Genomic DNA, 26,746 nt, shown 5'->3' with positions numbered 1-26,746 from the left:
TACAAGCTTATTATAACAAACTTGCTCACACCAGAGCACCACCGGTTGATGGAATTCGCATTGGTAACTTTAATCTCATAATTTTGGCATTATTCAATAAAAGAGGAGAATGACATGGTGCTAATGGTGGGGAGAGAGATGTTTATTGGGCACGGTTGAACGCGCTCCTGTGACACTCATCTGAAATAGCAAATGTCGGTCGTTACAATGACGATGCAGGAAAAAAGTAGCTGCACAGGAGGAGGAAGACCCACACAGTTGGGCAAAGTAGATGCACAGGAGGAGGAAGACCCACACAGTTGGGCTTTACGTTGGCCTAGTTTCCGGTGCGACCAGCGAGTTTCAAATCTTGCAGTTCCACTACACACAGATGAGAATGGTATCTGGGTCAATTGAACCGATTTGCTGTTACTGGAAAATTTGCATTTTATGCGGATTGCTCAGGCCTATTTCAGTCACCGAGATCTAGATTGTGGGTAAACTCTCATTTTACAAAGAAATTAGCCTTATGAACATTTTCTCGGTTTCCTTTTGTTGAACTCGTGACCTATGAAGAATAATGTGTGCCTCAGATGGAGAGTGAATGATAAAATACAGGGTTCATCAGTCCCACGAGAACATAAGTTAGACACAAGTCAATCAAACCTGTGCTCTCTGCTCGTGCTTCCGAACTTTATAATTCGTTTATCTCTTTATTAAAATTATATTTAGTTCCATTCAGTTTCCACGTGATTGATTGAATTTTGTAGACTGGTATATAAAATTTGCTCGTATATCTGCTTTTGGCAGAGGGATTTCAGCATAGCCACACGTCGTTTCCAATGAGGGTTCATGTTTGGCGTGACACCCACGGAATAAAAATGGAAAAGAGCTTTTTTGAGACTCTCGCGCAACAAACAACGGAATCAAAAAAAGGTTTCTCTGAAACTTTACGCAAGAAACACTTTGAGAACCACAAACAATTTTTTTTGTGTTCACCTAAAAATAGACATTTGAAGTGCCACATTTTTTTTTTGAAATTTCTAATAGGAATACCAGTAAGTTTCTTCGTTTTTTTTTCAAAAATTAATGCTTTATTCTGCAAAAATGGTTAAAAATTTATTATTCAAAGTATTGCCCTAGTCACAACTTTTTCCCATCTTTCTGGCAATTCACGGATCCCTTTGCGGAAATAATCGGCCGGTTTGTCGGCTAACCACGAATCGATCCTTACAATACTAAAATACTTTTCATTCTCATTTATTCATAAATCCGTTTAGTGGTTCGAAAGTTAAAAGTAAAAATTGTTCGAGCACCACTTATATTCATTCAGTATGGAATCTAACTTTCTTGCTTCTGAATAATTTCCTTTGCTTTGAATTGAAGCGTTTTGAAATCGCGTACCTGACTTTGGCACCGCTATACCGGTTCTCGTCGACATTATACCGGTCTTCTACGTCCAAATCAGCCTCCTCACTATGAATATTTGATAGCATTCGATGTCGTGATAGCAAATTTCTCTGTGTTGAAGCAGAAAATTAAAATCTCCTGTATCATTCAAGAAGAAACATGCGAACCGAAGCACTTCCCCACGCATAAATTCCACCAACGCAATCTACATTGATTCCATTATTGATCCTCTCACATTCCATCGCCAGAGTTCGCCTTAATAATTCCCCCTCAAGGAGCCGGAAAAGAAAATCTCTTCATAAAACAAACAGCATCACGGCATAGCGCGAGCCCACATTCCCAACAAGTTCGTATCATATCCCGTTCCCATTCACAAATGCACACGCGTACACAAGCTTCTGGAGTTTGTGAGCACAATCACAAAACAACCCATCAAACATCCATCTAGTGGGCCAAGGACTCGCTCGCCCCTCGGTGGAAGACCCAACCGCCGCCGCCTCATCCGTCCACCCCATGCGCTGCAAATCCTCGAACCCACTGGAACTACCGAATCAACAGAAGAGCTGCTGCTATTTCGTCTCAGCACAGCATCCTCGCAGCCATCCAACCTTGGGCAGTAGAAGAAGTTTCGCAACACACAATGGTTGCGCCTGTTGGTTGTGTGGTGGTGGCGATGGAGATTGAATTCGCTACACCAATACAAGCCGAAAACATACGCATCACTTTCTTTCTCTCCCTTGTTCTTCTTCGAACGCGCGGATCGCCATCGGCGGTGCTCTCTTATTTTCCTTCGGTTGTTGATAAATAAAGCGCCACTCAACCCGTCCCATATGCTCCTCTCCCACCGGTTTCCATCTACCAAACTCTCTTTCCCCATTGCTTCTCCGTTCTAAGGCAAATAACGGAAGGTTGCCCCAATGGTAATTTCAATATTGATTTTTCTCCATGGTATCAGTAAACAGTAGCTTTTTCTGCGTGTTGTTTTATTGATTGATTGTGAGCCAGAATGGATTGATTGACTAGCCGGACATGGAAACGGATTATCTGTTTTGTGTAATAATAAATCTGATAGGGTGAATTAAATATGCCATCTTAAAGTTTAGGGTAGGACCGGCCTCTATGAGAACAATGCAATTGTCACACATCAAAAGTTTTGAAGCTAATTTCGCGCATTTCGGCTAGTATAAGAAATATAATTCCGGTAACCGGCTTGCAGCATACGAGGGCTGTTTAAAAAGTATCGCGATTTTCGAATTTACGCGGGTTACGTATATTTGATCCTAGATTTTTTAAGGCATTATGTTGGTACTCATGTCTCTCACTTATGTTGACAAGTACGACTATTTTGAATGTTCAGTTAATTTTTGACAACTGCCTGTCTTACACGTGTTTTGCAATAGTGAAATTGGTGATGAATGATCCACCTAAATGTAATTAAGGTATACAACATTAAGCTAAAGAAACGGTGCTTTTTATTTTGTTCTCAAATACGTGATAACGTCGAAAATCGTTCGTTTCCTGCTCCAAAATAAACAAATAAACAAATAACTATAGCCATCAGAGGTCAATGAAAATGTTCATCTCATATTTTCGGATGAGACTCCCTGCAAAATGCAGATTCGCGTATTTGACGCGTATTTGATAACAACCCCATTTTTACGATTTGCTTTTTAAAAACTAGATTACCCAGAAAGTCAAATTGACTGCTTTTCTAGTGTTCAAGACTTGTGACACAACACATTTTTTAAGCTTTGTATAAATTAATTCATTCCGTTTCTACAAGATGTGTCAAGGCGCTCTAAATAGTCGACGGCGACAGCTGATTTTTTCTGAATCGTATCGAATCTGTCAACCAAATATTGTTTACAAGTCTTTGAGTTTTGCACAACAAGTTCAATTTTTACTGCGATGTTCAACGCAGTCGAATTCCGTTGCAAATAAAGGGTGTGTCACATCAAATTGCATCACGGAAAAAACGCTGTAGAAATTTAATTTTTAGGAATTATATCTTCAGCTTTCGCTTATAATCAGATAAGAGTGTATAGATCACGTTGGCCATGCTTCACTGTCAATTTTTCGTAAATTTGGAAAATTTCGTCGAACGAAAAAGAGCGTCGTGAATTAATCTTGTGCACTCATTTCGATAATCCGGAGTTGTCACATCGGGACATCGGTAAAATGCTGGGAATCGTCCAATCCACGGTCAGCAGAGTACTAAAACGATACTTAGAGAACCAAACCATCGACCGGAAGGTGAAGAACGGCAAAAATGGATGCTCCGTCAATGAAAAAGATCACAAGCGCGTAGTTAAGCAGTTTAGACGTGATCCGAGAAGTTCGGTCCGGGATGTCGCCAATAAGCTGAATTTGTCAAGTTCATTCGTCCAGCGGACCAAGCAGCGGGAGGGCCTGCGTACATACAAGGTTCAGAAGGCTCCTAACCGCGACGAAAGACAAAACATGGTGGGGAAGACGCGAGCCCGGAAGCTGTACACCGAAATGCTGACGAAGCCGTATTGCCTGGTAATGGACGACGAAACCTACGTCAAAGCGGACTTTCGTCAGCTGCCGGGCCTGTTGTTCTTCTCCGCAGAGGACAAATTCAGCGTTCCGGAGGAGATTCGCAAGCAGAAACTATCCAAGTTTGCCAAAAAGTACATGGTGTGGCAAGCGATCTGCTCTTGCGGAAAGCGGAGCGCCCCCTTCGTGATGACCGGCACGGTAAACGGGCAGGTTTACCTTAAGGAGTGCCTACAGAAGCGCTTACTACCACTATTGAAGCAGCACGAGGGCCCGACCATCTTCTGGCCGGATCTCGCTTCGTGCCACTATTCAAAGGACGTGTTGGAGTGGTACGAAGCCAACGGGGTCACCTTCGTGCCAAAGGAAATGAACCCGCCCAACGCGCCGGAGCTTCGCCCAATAGAGAAATATTGGGCGATTATGAAGCAGGCCCTCCGGAAGAACCCAAAAGTTGTCCAATCGGAGGCGGACTTCAAGAGAAAATGGATTTTTGTTAAAAAAAACTACAACCTGACGTTGTACCGAACCTTATGGACGGGGTAAAGAGGAAGGTGCGAGCATATACGGGCTTGGGCTCGAAGTATGAAAAAAAAGAATATGCCAAAAGTTGTTTAATAGTTTTTATTTTACTGTCTAAAATTTTCAAAAGGATCGGTCTACTGGGCGAATTTCTACAGCGTTTTTTCCGTGATGCAATTTGATGTGACACACCCTTTATGCACCATTTGATTTGTGATTTTCTATTTCCATTGGAAGGAAAGTGCAGTTGAAGCGCATTGAATGCTTGTGGAAGGTTATGGTGACTCTACTTCATCGGATAGATTTTGTAGGGAATCGTTTGGACGATTCAATTTTGGGGTTAATCACAGAAAGCCACCATCCAGACGGGTGCTTTGAATTTAATTAAAGGATAAGCTTCCACTTAACGGTGTTTGAAAAGTTTGAAGACGAAGAAAATACTTATTTAGCATTTTTAAAATGATACAATTGAGGTTCATTTTCGATTTTGGATTACATGTTGCCTTTCTGAAGAATTTCATTGTCTCATAAAGGACCTCGTCCCTATTGTCAAAAAAACTGGGACAGATATAAATTCTGTAGACCGGAATCAATCATGCTCTCGTAACTTCTGGAAAGTAACTATCGACAAACACATAGCAAAAAGTTCCTAACCATCATTCCAGTCTCGGCCTCCGTTTGCGACGGCAGTTGCCGTAGCCTAAATGGCTGCGCATCCGCTTACCAAGCGAACGATCGTGGGTTTAATCCCAGGACCCTCCATTGATTGATTGGCCGTCTCCAAGGCTAGAGACAAATGAACTTCGTAGAAAAAAGAAAGAATCCTTCAATCAATCAACGGTCTCCATCAATCAGATCGATTATGTTGCGGCTTAACGGAGTTTCGCAGCGCACCGATTCGACGGAACCAAAATTGTACGTGATTAGCTGTTACAGTATCGGGACCATAAACACCATTCCTAATTCAAGACACCTAGATGGAATTTCGTCAATATCAACGAAAAACTGTAAAATGAATTGATTTTTTTTGTTGGGCTTCATTCTTAACACTGTGTAACACACAGTTAAATGTACCAAACACAAAATAGAATATTTTTATTAGGGAATGTTGCCTTTGAATCTGAAATTATTTGATAGATACTTTGCGAGATATCGATCACTACCGCTCAGGGCGTTGTATAGTCATAGTCAACTGAGGATAGTCAGCTGACTATCTGACTGACTATATCCGTATTTAGTTAGTAATGACTTTTGGCTTCTTCACGCAGTTTCTCCGCCAAAACGACTAAACAGTCAGTCGGGCGTTTAGTCGCTGTCTCCCTCTACCGACTCGACTATATCATTTCATTCTTCCCAGTTAAATTGTTCTCATTGCATTTAGAAGTGACTTCCCCCAAAACGAATTCGTCCCTCTCTTTCTCTCTCCTATGTACGTGTGCATGTGCTACAGGTGAGCTAGATTATTTTGTATCGTACACGAAAATTATTCACACGTATAAAATAGCGTGCAGTGTGTTAGCGCTATTTTGCACACTATTTACTAATACTAACGCCAGGAACTTTATAGAATACTTGATAAATGTCTAAGTTCGTTGGTTTGAATTCACGATGGGTAGACAACAAACCGTCCATTAATGGTGTAACTCATTTTTTGCATCAGAAATCATGTTTTCGTTCCTCTTTATGTGGACGTAAAAATAAGTTTGCGTACGCGGGTACAAAATTAGTCTCAGGGGGAAATGGAATTGTGGATTGAAGTCAGTTGAATGAAGAGGCAGATTTGTATTCATTAGTCGCGTCAGTTAAAATAACCACTGACTGAACTAGTTAACCAGTCATCCTCGCTGGTTAACGCTAGTCAATTCATTTTCTTGTCAAGTCACTTTTTGTTGGCGGCTACTACCGAAGCAGTTCTAGTCGAAGCGAAACTACGGAGAGTAGAGTCGGTCTCCATTTTTCACCTTCGAAGATTTCGGGCCCTGCTACCGCTTATATCCACCGGCAAAATAATGGATTTCTTTATCCTCAGCCTAATAAAGTCTTGTCCAGTTAGAATCCGTACGCGTTGCACATTTTACAGCGGCACAGTCAGTGGCCGCTGCAAGAAAGTTTTTACAGCGGTTTGTTTACAAATGTTTCCTCTTCTGGTGGTAAAAGTTTCAAATTTTTTCGTGCCGTAAGTCCGGAGTTATTCCACATGGAAGACAGAAGAAGAAAATTAATCTTGCACACCCACGTTGACAATCCAACGTGGTCGGGTGCGAAGATCGCGAAACAGTTGGATATCGCTAAAACTACCGTATGTGATGTGCTCAGACGATTCCGCGAGCGGAACAGCGTGGACCGGGCGGTTCAAAAGAAGCGTCGAAGCGGAACCTACGATCGTCAGCTGAATTGGAAGGTGTTGAGAACCGTCAGAGCAAACCCTGGACTGTCCGAACATGATATCGCTCAGAAATACGGTGCCGCTCGTAGTACCGTTCGACGAATCATTCACCGAGCTGGACTTCATTCCTACAAAGCAATCAAGCAACCAAATAGGACGATGAAGCAGAGTCTAGTGACGAAAACTCGCGCTCGTAAGTTGTATTATCAGGTACTAACGAAGTACCATGGATGCCTGCTCCAGGATGACGAAACTTATGTAAAAATGGACTTCGGCCAACTTCCGGGACAAAAATTTTATCTTTCCACGGCACGAGGCGATGTCCCCGCCAAATTCAAGTTCATGTTCATGGACAAATTTGCCAAGAAGATGATGATCTGGCAGGGTATATGCACCTGTGGTGCGAAGACGCCGGTTTTCATCACTACAAAGACCATGGATTCGAAATTGTACAAGGAAGAGTGCCTGAAGGAGCGTGTGTTGCCTTTCATAAAGGCACACAATGGTCCCGTTAAGTTTTGGCCTGACTTAGCGAGTTGCCACTATAGCCGGGAGGTTCTCCAGTGGTACCGCGACAACGGGGTGGATTTTATCGAGAAGGAGTTCAACCCACCAAACTGCCCCCAATTCCGCCCAATTGAAAAATATTGGGCGATTATGAAGCGGAAGCTAAAGAAGACCGGAAAAATGGCTCGGGACGCTGCAGGGATGACCAGATTCTGGAAAAAACTGGCCACAGAGGTCGACACTGCCGCTGTGCAACGTTTGATGGGAGGAATCACCAGAAAAGTGAGAAGTTTCATCAGAAATGAAGAAAAATAATTTTAAGGACATTTTTTTGTAAAAGTGCAAGAATATATCTTTCTTTTGGTTGATCACTCTTTTTTGTATGTCATTCTATCTCCGAGATATAAATGATTTCTTCCGTACGGATTCTAACTGGACAAGACTTTATGTATACAAGTTGTATAAATATGAAACCGGATTTTTTTTTCATTATAAATTCACGTTAATTGTTCTCGGATGGTTTCAAATATTGTTTCCAAAATAATGACCATTGGAAGATGCACATTTTTCCCATCTGTCAGTCAATTCATGGATGCCTCGTCAAAAGAATTTTTTGTTTTTTTAGCCAAAAATTTTCGTAATAATTGTAGCGCTGCTCAGTGTGTGCGTATCTCACTGATGAAATCAAATGGCAACTGCGAGGAGCCAAGTCTGGTGATTAAACCACATGTGGTAGTTGATCCCAATTGAGTAGCCCACCTGTCTTCCTAGTCGGTATTGCTCGGTTTGACGGAGCATTGTCATCATGAAAAGAAAAAAATAAACATTAAACAAACTACACTACCGTAACACATAATTGTTGCCTTTTTCAGTAAAAAAAATATACAAAATTGAACGCTTTCATAAAACTATCTGACTGACAGATCGTATATTAAAATATGTAAATGAGTATAATCGTCGTAATAAATCGCAATCGACAAACTGAAAAATCACATCAATAACCAAAACAAATAATCATCAATGAGTACAAAAACATTCAACCCTAGGTTAGACTCACAAACCACATTACCTAGTATATGATGGCTAAACCTAGACTCGTTGTAGAAATTCAAAGGATTTTTCTGCTACAGAACAAACATACCCTATTCGCCGAGAAAAAGCCACCATCCAGACGGGTGCTTCGAATTTAATTAAAGGATAAGCTTCCACTTAACGGTGTTTGTTTTCCATGGCATAGGTTTTTTTTCTCTTATTTCTCTCTCACTCGCTCGTGCTTTTGCTTCGTTCGCTTACGATAACATCCAATGTCGCCTTATTTTAATAAGCTTGAGTAGCAGTGCCCTCAGTCAGCTGCTGCACTCAACCACCGGGAAAGCGCGTGCCTCTGAAAGCGAAAAGCGAATGTCGGTCGCACACTCATGGCTAAATAGTGTATAATTAAAACAATTATCTTTGAAATTGTGTAGTACCGTTTGTGTCGTGTACTCATTTGCGAACAGAGCGCGACTATTGTCGGTCGGTACCACAGGCATGATATTCGATCTTTTTTTCTTAGGATCAAGCTTTGATACAGGAATGACGTTTTGTATTTATCGCATTCATAATAACAAGTTTTACTGGCCCAATCGCATACATAAATGTGATCTTCATCACTTTGAATGCTTCGCAGTGTGTTTTACGCATTCCCTACATTCAATACTTGTGCATTGTTCTCCGTTTCCTTTCATTCTTGGAACGTTTCCAACATGTTTTTTTTTACTCTTTTGGACCCTGTTTATCCAAGCTGAAAGTGCCTGAATGCATTGTTCATCTTCCTCTTAGAATACATCACAGCAACAGCAGGCCCAGCAGGCCTCTTGGCTCTCCTCGGATATAGTTCGCACCCAAAGGCCTATTTAATCCGGAAAATGACATCGTGCTCTATTTACCAGCGCGTTCATTTCGCATTATTCCAACGTTTGTGCGGAGAACTTCAACGAATTTTCAACTTCAGTGTACATTTAGCTGTGTAGGAAATATAACAGCATTAAGTCCTAGAGTCACTTAACCTACCGCTAATGTGACAAAACGGAAATATTTTTCACGTGACAGGATATAAGCAAACGTCAACGCTGACGTCCAGCAGAATGAATGTCATATCGCTAGTTGATTTGAAAAATGAGTTGTGAATTTCCCGTTCCGTTAAAAAATCTTGGACATTATCGAGCACAGCAAGAAAGTAGAGTGACTGTGTGACACAACCAGGACACTATTATTATTATAGCTTTCGGTTACTTACTGTCCTGTTTTTCAGAGAATGCATGCAGTTTTTTCTTTCCCTTGTCATAAACTTAGATCAACAAATTACTCTAGTTGCCAGTCCCCTCAGCAGTGGCCTCATTGTTTAGTAATGAAGTTGCTTACGATGGGAAACGCGTTCTGAGGGAATCACATTCAGAGGATTGCATTTTCAGGTACAGAGTGGAATCGGAACCAACCTTACTGCCTTCAATTAAAGAGTTCGGGTATTCAAAAAAAAACAATTATTCCGTTTCTCGTCTTGTTAATAATGAACCCACATTTAATAATATACATGCCGTAAGGAATTTGAAGCACCTGTTGCGTTTTGGTTTCAGTGACGCAACGGAAAGGATGATGTTACATAGTCTCATCAATTGTCGTTTGGCATAGAACGAAACACCAAAAACATTGTAGAGGTCCTTCGGTTCGGTTCGGTTTTCCAAGGGCTGCATGTAACTTTTAGATATGTTACATTCTACTGAAAATATCACACGTAGCGGAATGGATTTAAGGTAGGGCGATATTTGGAAAAAGTTCGATCTTGACGAATCGCTTTTCTAAACGGCATAGGAATCGATTCACTGATTAAATTGGTATCATATAATCGATCTTTGCCGAATCGATCTTTGAAAAATCAAATGTTATATTCACCATTTATTTGCTTATTCTATACGAGTGTCATTCTTTATTTGAACAGGAAATAAAAATTTCATATTTCTTTTCAAACATCAAAGGCATTTTATCATGTTTCATAGCATGAATTTCACAACAAAAAATTAAAAAAAATTATGTAACACTTAAGGTGCTGTCCTAAAGTTTCAAAACATTAATTGGAATTCATTCTTGAACACTCCTTTGATACAGCACCGGCAAGGTACCGATTTTCGGACATCATCTACGTATTCAGCTGTCAACAGCGTAATAATCATTATTCGTGCACTCGAAAAATGAAAAATACATCTTCAACTATACCTTAAAAAATAGCCGAAATACCCAAACACTTCACTTTATTCCTAACATCCGAAAAAAAATCACAAAATTTCATTACCCTCCAGACAGGGTTCCCCCCTTAAAGAAATTTTTCCAGGTGGTTTTTGCTGGAATTAAAATCAATGTACACTGAAGAACAAATTTACAAAAAAGCTTTTCTGCGATCGAAAAGATTGATTTTCGCTTTTTTGATTTTTTTTTGAAGTACAAAGAATCGTTCTATCCATGATCGCCATATCCTAAATGGGTTGAAATATCGTAACATTTGTTCAAATGACGTGTTCTGACGTAGGACAAAGTCTTTCAGTAAATATGCGAAATCGGAAAACAGATTACGATTCCCTTATCCGTCAAGGGTTTAAACTGATGGAGAGTGGAAGCATCTTCTTTTTTCCACACACTTGATCTGTTCATTTGTGTACTTATCTGTCCGTATCGCCAATACCGAGCAGCTAATGCATTCGTTCTTCGGACAACGTCGTTCACAATTCAACAGTCACCCACCTAGCAACCAATCGGCGATAGTTACCAAATGGACTTTCTCAAGGCCGGGAGAGGAGAATTTAGGTGAGGTTCTCCAAATTGTCCTTAAGGGGGGACCCCGGTCTGGAAAATCGAAAAAATCGAATTTTCTTTTTTTGCATTTTTGGGAAGCTTATGCCCTCAGAAATGTTGTCCTAAAAGGATTTTTCGATATTTGATTTCGTTGGAAAATTACAGCCAAAAGTATGAGGTGACCTCAAGAAAAGTAGCAGTAGCCGTTTTGCTAGCTTTTTGGTTGCTCTCATACTCTCTCGAACACATACATACATACGCACACATACACAAACATACACACACATACACATACACATGCAGACTTATACACATACACATACACATACAGAAACACACATACACAGTTATAAATAATGGAGGATGTAGAAGGGTGAAGTATCAGCTGTTTTGCCGATTAGTGAAAGATGGTAATTTTAGTTTTTTCTGTACATACATATATTTATTTTGTTGGAATTGTATTTGTATTTGTGTAGGGAGCTTTCTAAATTGGTGTTGGTTATGCTATTTGTTGTTGTTCAGTTGTTCACTCGCTTGTGTTTGACAGGTATAAAAATAGACAGTTTTACAAATTTTGCCTAAACATGAGTCCGAAAAGTGTGTATCGCGATACGAAAGGCTCAAGAATTGCGAGACCACACCGTGTATCCTTAAAGCGAAAAAATTATCCAATAAACAGATATGGAGGAAGAATCGAGAATACAAGTCGATCGGCGAAGAAGCTAAAAGCACCAAAGTTGTCTGACATTGCTGTGAATGATTCTTTCGGGTATCGCATAATCAATTTTTTGACAGTTTTTTCTGTCGTTTCGAAAGTTACGAAATGTAAAAAATGTGATGGAAATGTAACATTTTCCGAGGAAAGTTGCCGCGGACTTGGATTTAAACTGGTGATCAACTGTCCGTCTTGTAAACCAACATATGTTTTTTCGAGTCCTTTAATCCGTGGAAAAGCATATGAAATCAACCGCCGAATCACCTTCGTATTTAAGCTACTGGGACTTGGCTATGCTGCGCTGGAAAAGTTTTGTGGACTAATGGATCTCCCAAAGCAAGTCGCGGAGAGCACGTACGACAATATCAGTTCCTACATTTTCAAAGCAGCAGAAGTTATCGGTGAAAGTTCTATGGAAAATGCAGTCGCTGATGAAACAAAAATGAGTGGAGGAAGCAGAGACATCACGGTTTCTGGAGACGGCACTTGGAAGAAACGTGGGTATTCTTCACTATTTGGAGTGTCGTCCTTGATTGGGTATAACAGTGGAAAAGTGGTTGATATAAATGTAAAATCATCGTACTGTAAAGAATGCGAGACCTGGAAGAAATTGATGGGAAGCCCGGAATACGATTCGTGGTTAGAAGATCACGCGAACCACTGCAGCAACAACCACGAGGGATCAGCTGGAAGAATGGAAGTTGACGCGATTCGGGAGATGTTTCTGCGCTCCGAGGAAAAGTACTCCGTTCGATATACTAATTACGTTGGTGATGGTGACAGCAAGACTTACAAGGGAATTGTCGACAGCAATCCGTATAAAGGCGTCAACATTGTAAAGAAGGAATGCATAGGACATGTACAGAAGCGAATGGGAACTCGACTGCGAAGTGTTAAAAAGAACAACAAAGGCCTGGGAGGAAGAGGAAAGCTGACCGATAAACTAATCAATGAATTGACAGTTTACTACGGTCTAGCAATTCGACGCAATTCTGACAGTAAAGAGGAGATGAAGAAGGCGATTTGGGCGACATTTCTTCACAAAGTTTCGAACAACAGGCATCCACAACATGACTTATGTGATAGTGCCTGGTGCTCATATCTGAAAGCAAACGAATTGAACACATTGAAGGATTATGATCACCACGAACCTTTGCCGAAAGATGTGCAGGACGCAATTCGACCAGTCTATGAGGACCTTTCGGCAGACAATTTATTGCAACGATGCGAAGGGGGGTTTACGCAGAACAATAATGAAAGCCTCAATTCAGTTATTTGGTCAATCGCTCCAAAATCCAAGCATAGTGGCAAACACACTGTTGACTTCGCTAGTTATACAGCAGTTAGTTTGTTTAACGATGGCTATATTTCTGTTTTGAAAATGATGAAATTAATGGGAATGCTGATTGGACCGAGCTGCCATGCGTTATATTTGCAACTGAACAAAAAAAGAATTTCCAAGGCAGAAGTGAAGAAATACGAGAGCAGTAAGATTGCTCGACAAATGATTGCTGCGGCCAGAAAAAGTGCTGCGGACAGCTTCCTGGAGGCCGAAGGCGAAGTGTATGGAGCCGGAATAGCTAACTAAAAGTTGATCATTTCTAAAAGTGTATTATTTTGTGTTACAAATACATTAATATTCCTCAAACATATGTTTTCCGTTTCTGATCCGCCATTTTTCATTCGCCATTTTGCATCCGCCATTTTGTTTTTTTTTCATAAATTTGTAACGGACAGGTATTCAGCTACTTAAAGAAAAAAAGAAACTCATTTCAATATAATTCATTTATTGCAACGCATTGCTGACCGAAAACTTGAAAAAAACTTTAAACGCGTTTTTCTCGAAACCATGTTTTTTCAACTGGTGGTATCGATATCTCAGGATCTACTCGACCGATTTGGCTGAAATTGGCATCTAAAAATGTAGAAATGAATTATCTAAAGTGTTACATAGCCGTTTTTTGATATTTCATTTTTTCGATTTTTTATGAATTTTTAAACAGCGATTTTTTATGAAAAATGACGTATTTTTAACAAAAATGGCCGCCATTTTGGAAATTTTTCGAATTTTAAAAAACCTCTATGTAACACTTTAGGTATTGTCCTAAGGATTCAAAATATTCATTGGAATTCGTTCTACGACCCCCCGTTTCTTCAGAACCGATACCACCAGTAAGGTATCTTTTTCAGACAACATCTACGCATCCAGCTCTAAACAGCGTAATAATCATTATTCGTGCACTCAAAAAATGGAAAAAACATCTTCAAATATACCTTCAACAATAACCAAAATACCCGAACACTTCACTTTATTCCTAACATCCGAAAAAAAATCACGAAGATTCATCATTTTTCGACCTTCCAGACAGGGGTCCCCCCTTAACTGAAGAAGTTTAAAGCTTCTATAATTTAAGACATCATCGAAAATACGAACATACGGACAATGTAGAGAGAAGAATGGTAGTGATTTAAGTTCGGTCCGTTTTCAACCCATTCAATGTAAGCTCTTCTCGAGATTCGCACAAATGCACAAATTGTTGTTTTTATGCGTTGTCAGAAGTAGATTAAAGTGGTTAAGAAATGAGACATAATGGTGCTAGGGGAACAAAATATAGTTGAGTGTGTGATCGAGTGTGTCAACTGCAAAGATGCCGGCGAGATAGCATTCGCGATGAATAATCGGTGCAATATATACATTTACAGAAAAAAATAAGTTGCGCTTGTGCATTGTTCTCGCAAGAAAAAGAATGAATCATGGATCAACCTTTTTTAGTTGCCATAAAACCAGGCATACTATCCTTTTCCCTTTTGATTCCTACCCTTTTCAGGACTACCAAAACTTTCTACTAAAGAGTTATTTAAAAAAAATCGGTTCATTTCAAAATACCTTCGAAATATTTTTTTTGTCGAGAGAGAGCTTGTGCTAATTTAGGAGTGTATCGGACTTATTGATGACTGTTTTCCGATAGATAATTTAATTTTCGTGAATTCGCGCATTGTTTCCGAATTAAAATATATTTTCCAGCGGTGAGAGCTGTGGTCTTCGGTTAATACTGGAGGTGAAAATATATTCCCCGCGGTTTCTATCACTTCAACACAACCGATTCGGTTCGAATTTACCGTTGTCGTTCTGCGAAAGATGCTACATAGCGAAGATGTGGAGTTTTTTATTGGAAAAAAGGTGTTTTGAGAACGTTGGACATGTAATTTCTCAAAGAGATAATCAGTGCCCATGTAGGCAGCGAGCAATCAACAGTACATTTTAATGATGAGAGCTAATTTTACAATCTGCTGAAAGTGCACACAGTTTCTGATGTCGCCTATAGACGACGCTCGTAGCGAAAGGGTTAAAAACACCTAAACGAAATCGACCGAACCAAAATTACACATAATTTTCTGTTACAGTATCGGTTTCATTAACTGTGAGCGGTGTTTATGAAAAAAATGTTCCAAAAAATGTGTTTGTTGGGGGATTCAGGTTCGTGGGTTGAGTACTACCTCTAAAACGCTCCATAGATGCACAATTTAGCACTGGAATGTACCTTTGGTCCTACGTTGTGTAATTTTTAATTTGTTCAAACTGAATTCCTTCCTTTCCTATTGAATACCGCCCTTTCCAAATCCTTCACGAATCCAATTATCCGCTTTCCTTTTCCTCCAGAAACTCCAACAATTCCAACCATTTAATTTGTAATATATACCAATTTATTAGAAGCACTTTTCATTTCTTTTCACAATAATATATTTTTTTGTATTTCACAGTGTTTATTCCTTGGTGATCGGTCGGATACTGATCACTATTGCAATTCTATCTCCCTTTTTACACGGTCTATTGAGTTTCGTTCGTGTTCTTCTGATTTTCTGAATGTATTGTGAGTGTAGCTTATCTGTGTTAATTGTATAACAGTTTGTACAGGGTGGTCATTTTGTGTGTCATTTCAGTCTTGAAATTAATGTTTGATTTTAATTTGTTACATTTAAGTTCAAGATGGCTAAATATGCAAACAGTGTTTAAAAATAAAATGTACCAAACAAACAAAAGTTTGAAAAACATTCTGAACAGTAAAGAACTAATGAGAAGAAAATAAACAAAAAATAAACTTCATACTCTTTTTTCTCCGTTCTGACGTAGAAATGCGTCTTTGATTTCTACATAGGGAGTCACCCTACGAAATCTAAAATAGGACATGTAACGAAAAGTTTATGAAATTTCCAACGCATATTCGTTCTTACCATATCTTACAATATATTACAAAATATACCGTTGGACGACAAATTTATCCAGCAATATTTTCCCTCAAAACACGAAGAGTGGAGGTAGTGAAACTAGTGAATAATTTCACAAACAAAAGAAGTATTGCCTTGCAAGCGAATACGATAATAAGGGTGATGTTGAAGATGGAGTGGTTTAGTAAGATCGCTGCTATTCCACCACTATTTTCATCCTAGTGACATAGACAAATGGCGACATGGTAAATGAAATTGGGGATTTCGAACAAAAATAATGAGTGGGTTATATCCAAGATATAACTGCAAAGTTGACGTGGGACTATCTTATCTTAACAATCATTTGTTTGTATTGATTAAATTTTTGATTGAATGAAACAATTTCCGAATTCAATTGAATTCAATATATTTGCTTTGTAAGTAAAAAGATTGAAGAAATGCCATGTAAGGTCAATGCATGCATTGTGATAGATTATGTTCTGCGTTACAAGTAAATTTAATAATAGTCCTTTTACGTTTGGTATGATGCCCAGGACAAAATATGTGAACGGAAGAATTATCAAGCGATTATTTTATTTTACATTTCCCTCTGAAGTTTGCATATCTCAAATGTACGTACTTCTCGAACCGCGAATTTGCTTGATTTGATTAACTCTAAGCACTCAGTTTCGATTTTGACATGTACGCCGAACGCATATTGTTTAATCAATAGGCGTTATCGAAGCAAATGGTTATCAACATTTTGCCTGATGATCAAATCGTATGCAATCTTGAATAACCGAGCCAAAGCGTTGTATTCGTACCCGCTTTTGTAATCCGTGTTAGGAAAACATTTTTCGGAGTGCAAAAAAACATGCAAAAGTACCTCCGACTTGCACGAATCAACAACTTCAACTTCTACTTTTTATACTATAGAGGCTTTAAACTTGAAAGTTCATTCGCCTCTAGTGTCTGACCGATTTTCCCAGGTTCCTAAGTTTAGAAGACCATGTTAGGGAAACATGCAGTCTGTGTTAGGCGAACACATTTCAGTCGGAACAAAAATGCCCCCGACTTTCATGTATTTGCAATGCCGATTTCCCAAGACACCTTGGTTTAGAAGTCTGTATTAGGTAAGCACATTTCAGTCGGAACAAAAATACTCCCGACTTGCATGAATTTGCAATGCCAATATCTCTACGCTCCATGGATTTGAAGTCTGTGTTAGGAAAACACATTTCAGCCGGAACAAAAATACCCCCGACTTACATGTATTTGCAATGCCGATTTCCCCCAGGCACCTTGGTTTTGATGTCTGTGTTAGGGAACGCATTTCGGTGAGGACAAAAGTCCCCATACTTTCATGTATTTACAATGCCGATTTCCCCAAGGCTGCTTGGTTTTGATGGCTGTGTTGGGGAAATCGTAAATCGGGTCAATCAAAACGAGGCTGTTAGGGCATTTAGATAACGCCTAACATTTTACAGTCTTTCAGTTGTTTATCTAATGAAAATTAACATTTAATTAATTGCGATAGATGCGTAGAAATATTCCCTATCAATTGATGCAAACATCTTTCCGATCCAGTAAGAAATGTTCGAGTTATAAGCATTCGGAATCTTTCATTTTTTCCTGCATGTTCTGTGTTTAGATTTTCATTTTAACATCCCCCCCCCCCCCTATATACCGGTTAGACGTAGTCCCACGCCAAAATTCCGATGCCAAATGTCTTTAAATTGCATCAAACGTCGATATATACTGTCATCTCGAAAAAAAAAATTTGTTTTATCTAAAAACGACACTCTAGGACTAGGACTTAATCGTTTTTTTAAGGTGAAGGTGGAAGCTAGCCATTGTAGTAGAATAGGTAAACCCTCGTGTAAAAATGGGGTAATAGTGTTTGTGAGAGAAGAGCAAAGCACACGTAAATAGATCAATTCACTTATCAGACTGTGTGGCGCTTCATTGACACGAGTCTTTGAATACATTTGAAAAAAAAACAAATAACAATTCAATACTAAAGTAAAATGTATGAACGATATGTTCCGATGAACAATTGCAAATATAAATATATATAGAAGGTGCATTTGCATATGATTCTGATTATACGCGAGCGTAACATGAGCAAATTTATAACACATGCGAATTGGGGCACTTTTGGTATTAACAATTTCTTCCGCATAGTAACTCGATGTTGATAATTCCTTAATATTTTCCTTCGTTGATCGTATTGTTTTCACATATTCACGTTGGAAAGCCTTAACCCTTCTCTTCGTTGGCCGAGGCATTTAGATTGAATTTAATACTTTTCCGTTTACTGTTTTTGAAAGCATAGGCAGCCGTGACAGTGTTCCGAGCTCTGCAATACAATTTTCTTACCCAATGTTAAAGTTGCTAAAACTTACATTATAGACCCATTAAACGTAAAAATAATAATTGTATTGATATCAACACAATTTTATTCTATTGATTTTCATGACATGGGACGCTATGACTCCGGAATAACATTTTATTGAGTGGTTTTTATAGCTGTTTCGATGATGTTGTTTGGCATCAGTGTCGAAAAAGTAACGATGCTTCCACCAATACAAACAAAACCATTGCAGAAGATTGAAAAACGAAAATTTAACTTTCAAAGCACTTGCTCGAGTTTTCCGACGTTCTTCACTATACGGTGCGGAAGCAGATGAAAATTTTATATCTTGTGAGTAATCGATTAGAGTTTGGTTGATATTACTTGATGGGAAGTGTGCGAAAACGATCATTTTCTTCACACTGTTTCGCAAAATTATTGATTTTCGGGCGAGAGGTGAGGGAGGTAGATGAAAGAAATGAGCGCCATTGTGGCAGCCATTTATGGCTAGCTTCCACCTTCACCTTAATATGAGGCAAAACGTATAGTTAAGGATTCCAATGAAAATCGTCATATCGATTTTGACGTAGGACTACGTCTAACCGGAAGATATAGGGGGTGAAATGGAAATCTAGGCACTGAACAAGTAGGAAAAAATGCAAGATTTGGAACGCTTATAACTCGAGCATTTCTCAATAGATCGCAATGGTTTTGGCATCAATTGATAGGAAATATATCTACGCATCTATCATAATGAATAACATTTAATTTTTCTTGAGATAAATAATTGAATAATTGTGAAATATCAAGCATTGTCCAAATGCACTATGTGCCCATTTTTGATTGGTCCATTTTGTGCTCCTCAAATCGTACCGACCAAAACGGGCAACCAGAGCAGCAGCGAAATAGAATGAAGCACCATTGGAAAGGAAAAAGAAAAAAATGAACGAAACATTGGTCGCTGTCTCACACATGCGTAATTCTCGAGCCAGCCAGTCAGCTTAAAAATCCCCGCTCCGCTGCCGTAACGATCATTCTCATTCAAACCGTACACCACATCGGTTCGCATCAAAACACTTCAACAAACCAACCCAAGCAGCCATGTCTGGACATGGCAAAGGAGGAAAAGTGAAGGGAAAGGCAAAATCCCGCTCGAACCGTGTTGATCTGGAGTTCCCCGCAAGGGTAGCTAGGCCGAGCGCGTTAGTACCAGTGCACCAGCCCACCTAGCCGGCGTTATATAGTTTCGGCCGTCGAAGTGATCGAGTTGGCTGGTAAAGCTGCTCGCGACGATAAGAAAACCCGCATTCAGAACAGAACACATTCGGTTCGGTGGACATCAAGACAACAACAGGCAGTTGCAGCGAGTGGCAAACGCAATCGCAAAACGGCAGCTGGTAGCAGAAGAAAAAAGTTTGTTCTTTGGTGGCAAATCCAGAATAAGGCGGCATCGAGGGCGTTCGAAATGGTTTTTTTCAAAACCACGAGTACTAAGTTTTCTAAAATTCCATAAAACACGGCGCTTATCAGGGCCATTAAACCTTTCAAAAAAGAGTTTACGAAATACAGTTCAATGCTTTCTAAAATAATATCCAAAATAATAATAAAACACAAATTGATTTTTTCATAATTTGTTTGCCAGTATATGATGAGTATGTGAATTTGGCAGTTGTTCTGAGCTTATTTATGGTTGGGGACTTTCCCGATTATTCAATATTCATTAATTTTTAAATTGCTTCTAGATTGAAAGCACAGTAATTTACATTTAGCTCGACATTCAGCTAATTGGACGGACCTGTAATGCGACATATTTAGTTGGACATTTTTGTAAACATAAAGTTCGAGGTCCAAATTATGACCCCACATCGAAAGTCGACACTGTACCACTGTCATCGCAAATGTTCAATTACAGGTTAAAATCGCCTCCAATGCGACACTGAGTGGTGTTTCGGCACGCCGCATTAAATGTAATTTACTGTACAACATGTCACAAGCTGGCTGGGAAGAAATTTTCCAACTGTGAAAGCTGTGGCGAGTGGCAAACGCAATCGCTAAACAGGAAGGTTTAGCCGAACAAGATGGGGATATCGAGTGATAACAAAACAATAAACTCTTTAGATTAAAGATAATTTTGTGATCCTGAAAAGGACCCTTTTTAGCCTGCATGTGAATCCAACGAGCGAACAAATCGTAATGAATGTATTTTTTTGCCATCGCTGCCTTTTCTTCTTCTTCTTTTTGGCTTTAAGGGGGTTTAAACTTTTCAGTTCATTTGCCTCTATCGCTGCCTTTTAACGCTCTTTCGTTCGTCTCGTTGGACTCGCCCCTTTGGCTTAGTCTGCTGATTTGTCTCTATCCTGTGAGTGTGTACCGCTAGAGTACAAAAGGCGCGGATCCGCTGAAAAATATATCATTCTCTTTCAAACCGTAAATCAGTGTGGTTGTGTGGCATCGTTTCACATCACATCGCATCAACGGATTGGTGCCGGAGCACCAGTATACCTGATAGCGGTTATAGAATTTCGGCCGCCGGAGTGCTCGAGTTGGCTTGCAAAGCTGCTCACAACAATAAAAAAAACCGCAAAACCGAACAGAACAGAGCACATTCGGTTCGGTGGCAACAACTAGTTTCAACGAGTGGCAAACGCAATCGCAAAACGGAAGCAGGTAGAAGAAGGAAAAAGTTTGTTTATACAAACTGCTTTGGTGGCAAAACCAGCCACCGTAAAACACGGCGCTTTTCAGGGCCATTGAACCTTTCAAAGAAGAGTTATTGAAAGTTTTTCACAATACCAATGCATTCTAAAGAGACATAATATGACATATAATATAAACTGATTTATTTTGTTTATCTTGTTCTTGAACTTATTGGTGGTTGGGGTCTTTTAAATTGATCATTCAGTTTTCACAAACCCATGCATGGTTTCCGAATTAATAATGGCTTCAAATTACAACACATTGTATGCAGGATGGCATTAACGAATTTTTTCGGTAGCAAGAACTGCTTTCTTTGGTTGATAACTGATGTTGAAAAATGAATGACGTTACATCTGCATTGTATAGAAAAATAACTAAGGAGCAACATGATGAGCCATGTATTTCCTTATTCTTCTTTCTTTATTTTTAAGAGGCTTTGAACTTTGCAGTTCATTCGCCTCTATGTATTTCCTGCTGCTCTGTTCTTATTTTAAAGGGCTTTAATCCGAAGGTCATTCGTCCATGTATTTACTGTTGGTTTTTCAGAATGCTTATAGCTCGTTTATTTCTCGACAGTCTCCAAAACTTTAGTTCTTTTTCATTTTTATTTACTTTGTTTGCGGAAACTACAAATCTTACAATTCATTCGTCTCCGAAACACGGAAATAGTTTAAGGTAGGGTAATGTGCTCAATAGTGAAATATATGATAGTGAATGAGCTGATGACCACCTATGCATCCCCTATCACAGCCATCATTTTGATTGTACGATATGTGCATACGTCGAAAGATGCCCGGCGTTGAACATTTAATAAGTACAAAGCCTTCGGAAAAAAATCAAGAATTAACTATAAGACAGCGAGAAAAAATTGAGAAAGTTTGTAAAAAAAACGCAAAAACACAACACCAAAGGTTCTTTTCAGAACCCCAAACATGTTCATGAAGAGTAAACAGTAAACTAATTCATTTTTCAGGTAGATAGGTAGGTATTCACGTAGCAGAAGAAAATAAAACAATATATTTAAAATATATATTTAGCAAAAGCTGTCCCCTTTGTATAGTCCTACGTCACTCCGGTTATGTCCCCGACATTACCCACCCGTCTTTTTCATACGGGACTTCCTGCGACATATTGATTTGCACGATAAAATACTCTATGCAAAGTATTAGCTCATTTGGACTTAATTTACTATTGTCGCAGAAGTCTAAATTTAGGTTTTCTGAAAATCGAAATATAACCCAAGAGGAGAGTAAAGGGAATCGGGGTTTTCAAAAAAAATTTTGAAGATAAATTTCTTAAAATTGCATGAAACGTCGAGATTTACTGTTATCTCGAACAATTTTTTGGTCGAACATTGTCTTTTTAGCACTTGTTCGTTTTTTAGTCTGAAAAGTCAATTTTGGTCACCAGAAATTTTTTCAAGATAACAGTAAATCTCGACGTTTTATTCGATTCTAAGACATTTGGCATCAAAATTGTTTTTTGTGTAAAATCTTGATTTCATTTACTCATTACTTGGGCAATTTTCAGTTTTCAAAAACCCAAACTTTGACGGCTGCGCGACACTAGTAAATGAAGTCCAAATGAGCTGATACTTTGCATAGTTTGCATAGGGTAGTTCAATGATTTCTGTGTTGATAGAACACAGTTTCCATGCTGATTTTTTTTGCGTTTGCACCTAATTTTTAATCTTTAATTGCGTTATCCGCGATTTTCCTTATTCGCGATGACTTTGCCCGACTATTTCGCGGATAATCGGGGTTCTACTGTACATTTCAGTTGATTATTACATTACATTACATTTTTACATGCTACAAAAACCGTGAGAAATACCGACCTGATCTCATCCGTAATTAATGATCAATGTAATGTTCTGAACTATTCGACCCCAAACTGTATTATGCCGATTTCGACTCTGATCAAACCGAAGCAGAAAGAAGAAATAAACTGCCGCTTCTCGAGATTGCTTACCTCTCTCACACATAACCAGGATCTCGGGCATCGACGCAACCACCTCTATGCGTGCACGGCAATTCTTCCTCTCGCATGTATTTGGGCATTTGTTTTGTGAAGGACATCTGCGCCGAGTTGTGTACGGCTGCCGGTAACGCCAGGAAGAACCCATTCCTCTCTTTTGTGCGTCAGTTGCTCGGAGATCTAAAGTGAAAGCAAAGATCCCGATCGCAGGCAAGGCAGCAGCTCCTGTTGTGGAGTTGCGCCAAATATGTCATTTACACACGTGGTGCAGCTGATAGTCTCAAACGAGTTTCGAATGAATTTGCGAACAGCAGCACAGAAGTTCTTTTCGGCACTCTTTGTGGATTTTCTCGTCGAGTTGCTGTTGTTAGCTTGGATAGTCCGTTAAGAAGAGAGGTCTGTGAACAGCTATAGTAATGTTTGATTGTGAGTTGAAGCTAGTGCTGAATTTTTGATCAATTGAAACGATATATCCTGCTTCATACATATCGGAGTGCAAAAACGATTGGCAATTATCGAAAATAACTCATTTCGATTAAATTTTGTTTGTGGGACCCCCACTCAAAGGATTTATTATTTTCTAATTTTCATCATTAGGATTTTCTGCCTTCGACAAAAACCATTCCGAACAGCGTCAACAACCAACCAACCAATTAATTATTAATTTTCTGCATCTTAACTCATTAGATTTTTTTTTGCTCTTCTTCTTGTATATTTCAGGGCGGCTACCCGGCGAGGCTGAAGAAAGTGCTGATTGTGACCGCCCCGCTCTGGTTTAAGGCCCCGTTCAAAATTCTTCGGCTGTTCGTACGCGAGAAACTACGGGAGCGGGTGTTCACTGTGTCGATACCACAACTGAGCCTTCATGTGCCGCGTGAGTCGCTGCCGGTTCGATTAGGCGGAACGTTGGACATCGATCATTCCTCATGGTAGGTCGTCGAGTGGGTTCGCGGGTGTTTTGGTTTTGGTGGTGTGCTGTTGTCAACATTGATTCTAGTCTATATGATAACTTTGGTATATGTTGTATGTATAAGAGTGTTGGTTTTGTGCTGGTGTTCACTGTCTAAACATCAAACATCTGAATGATAAAGGTAAATCAATTGTTTTATCGTTGTGCTTGGGTTACGATTTGGGGGTTTGAGAAAATAATACAAATTAATAGAAACCTACATCGAGGCCGAGCAAGTGTGAACAACAGATTGGACACTGAAAAAAACAAATTCTTAGAGATGAATCAACCTTTGGCTGAAAATCTCTTTAATAAAGAAAGAAAAAAAAACAAATTCCACACTGTGAACACTGGTATCGCAATAGAAGTTCACAAAGCATAAAACAAGGGCTGAACTAGCCTAAGGCTAAAAATCTCTATAATAAAGACAAAAAAAAAACATGGCTGCTTCACATAGAATCCACGCAAAGTCATAAAGCATGTATGTGTTCCCGAGTCAGACCAATAGGGTCAGGAAAGTATTTACTGTTGCGCAATGCAAGGTCCACATTAAGTTGACTCCTATATCCATTTAGTTCGTTACAGGACACAGCAGAGACTGCTGATTAGAGTGCCAAAGAATGTATGGGAAGAAAGTGATCTTCGAATTTTTCGAACGGGACTTCCTGCTAAATGTTGATTCCCGCGTAATAATAACATGTGTAAAATTTCAGCTCAATCGGACTTCATTTACTAGTGTCGCAGACGTCAAAATTTGAGTTTTTAAAAAATCACACAAGGTTTCTAAATATTTTTTTTTAAATGTTTTGAAATTGTATGTAACTTCGAGATTTACTGTTATCACAAAAAAATGTTTTTATCAAACATTTTATTTTATCATCGGATTATGAGCCGAAGTTAACGAAGAACCGTCGTGGAACAAAATTGTGTAATATAATACATATAGAGGACATAAATAAAACAGAAAGATTGGCGTGGTTCAAACATAATGAAAAATAAATGGAAACTGGCTGCAAGCAAAAACAAGAAAAAATGCTACGAGTTTCGAATGGTCGAGAGTCGTTGTATCAAGTTCAGTCGTTCGAAAAAAACCGAGTTCAGAGAATCAACACATTATTTGGAACAGATTGTATAGGAATGAAAACTGGTATCGATATATTCATATGCACTTAATTTCTTTAGCACAGCGATACTCAACCTTTTTTTTAGATGGGCCACGTAGTACTATAACGTAGTACTACTGAATTATAACCGGCGAGAAATAATGATTAAAGAAATTCAGAAATGAAACTCTTTGGTACAAACATTTGGTAGCACTGATAAGAACCGATGCATGAATGCTTCCACTGCTTCCCTTCCAATTCTTCCATAACATGTATTGTTGAGCGAGCCTAGAGCGATACTGAAACACTGAACTTACTGAATATCCAAATACCAAATATGGCGGTGAGAATGGGTAAAAAAAGGTAGTTTTCGAACTTTTTGTTCTATCGTAAATTAGAGTAAAACGCAATCCTGATTACGTAGATATATTCTCTAATGATGAACTTACTCAAAGTAGTGAATATTACTTTCTATTAAGAATTATGTTAATTATGTTTCTCAATGATTTCAAGATAATTTAACAACATGTAAGTGGCTTGAATTACTTACGAAAATAGTGTCAATCCACCTAGAAGTGCGATGAAAATGTTTATATATGAAGATTTTTCTTAAATCTGTCGTCGACGATGTCTTCTGCGTGATGCTGGTTCCTGGAAGGATATCAAACCTCTTTAGTTACTTTCGTCTCACTCAGGAGTTGAGGTCCCCATGGCCTCGTGGTTAGCGTGGCGCTCGCCAAGAAGAGGACTTCGGGTTCGATTCTCGTTCGGGACAGAAATTCTATCGACAAAGGCTTTTTTTTGGCTCAGGTGAACACTGTCTATGGTGTGATGGGAAGAGCAAATGGCCATTGCCATTCTCAAAAAAAAGCTACGAAAACTCGGAAACAGTGAATTGACGAAGCGTCTTTGCCCAGTCCAGGTGGTACTCGGGTCGTAAAACAACAGTATCACAATGGTCCTCCTGCGAGATAGTGCGGTTGGTCACAGGCCTTGCAAGCCGCACCACATAAACACCAAGCAATGAATGATACACATCATGACATCATGAATCAGGCCATGTTGTCCTAATTTTGTCTTTTGTCTTAATTTGTCCTAATTTTTTTTCTGGTGAACTTGGAACATGTGAGATGCTCTTTAGTAGCGACTTCACAGTAATCTGATAAATGCCCCAAGTTACTCTTTTGATTGCCTTCAAGGGTTTCATTTAGCGGTTTCAGCAATTCTGGAAAATGTGGCTTCTGCAAAATTGTCGCTAAGCAAACGTTTTTCCCCTTATACGTGCGAAGTATTTGCCTTCAATTTCATTTCATAAGCCCGAAAAAAACCACTTCTAGGGACGGTGTAATTAGTGTTGAATTTGGAGAATTGCTACTAATTGTGAGCGTAGTGGTGTATTTTTGCATGTACATGGCAGCTTAGTTGTATATGTGCAATTTTATGCTTGACCCATTCTCACCCCCACTCCGCGTAAATGTGAGATTATTTCGAAAAAGTTGAAATTCCAATCGAATTTTTTTTTTTTTATATTCAAAATCAGCAATAACACTTCTGGCAGAACTTAGAATAATCATTCTTTTCAATATTTACCATTCTA

General features: G+C 39.1%; 1 protein-coding gene across 2 annotated transcripts in view; it reads left to right on the top strand.

The window, feature by feature from the left end:
• The window catches only part of LOC129774774 (tyrosine-protein phosphatase non-receptor type 9), a 146,466-nt gene that overhangs the window by 109,400 nt on the left and 10,320 nt on the right, over window positions 1–26,746 (top strand). For both annotated transcript variants that reach the window (XM_055778731.1, XM_055778730.1), the window contains one exon: window positions 23,818–24,026. In XM_055778731.1, coding sequence (XP_055634706.1) covers window positions 23,818–24,026 — 209 coding nt within the window. The remainder of the gene's footprint in view (window positions 1–23,817; window positions 24,027–26,746) is intronic.

This window comes from Toxorhynchites rutilus, chromosome 3 (assembly GCF_029784135.1).
Source record: "Toxorhynchites rutilus septentrionalis strain SRP chromosome 3, ASM2978413v1, whole genome shotgun sequence".
Classification (NCBI taxonomy): Eukaryota; Metazoa; Arthropoda; class Insecta; order Diptera; family Culicidae; genus Toxorhynchites; species Toxorhynchites rutilus.
Note: the sequence above shows the minus strand (reverse complement) of the source record. Positions and strands in the feature narration are given on the sequence as shown.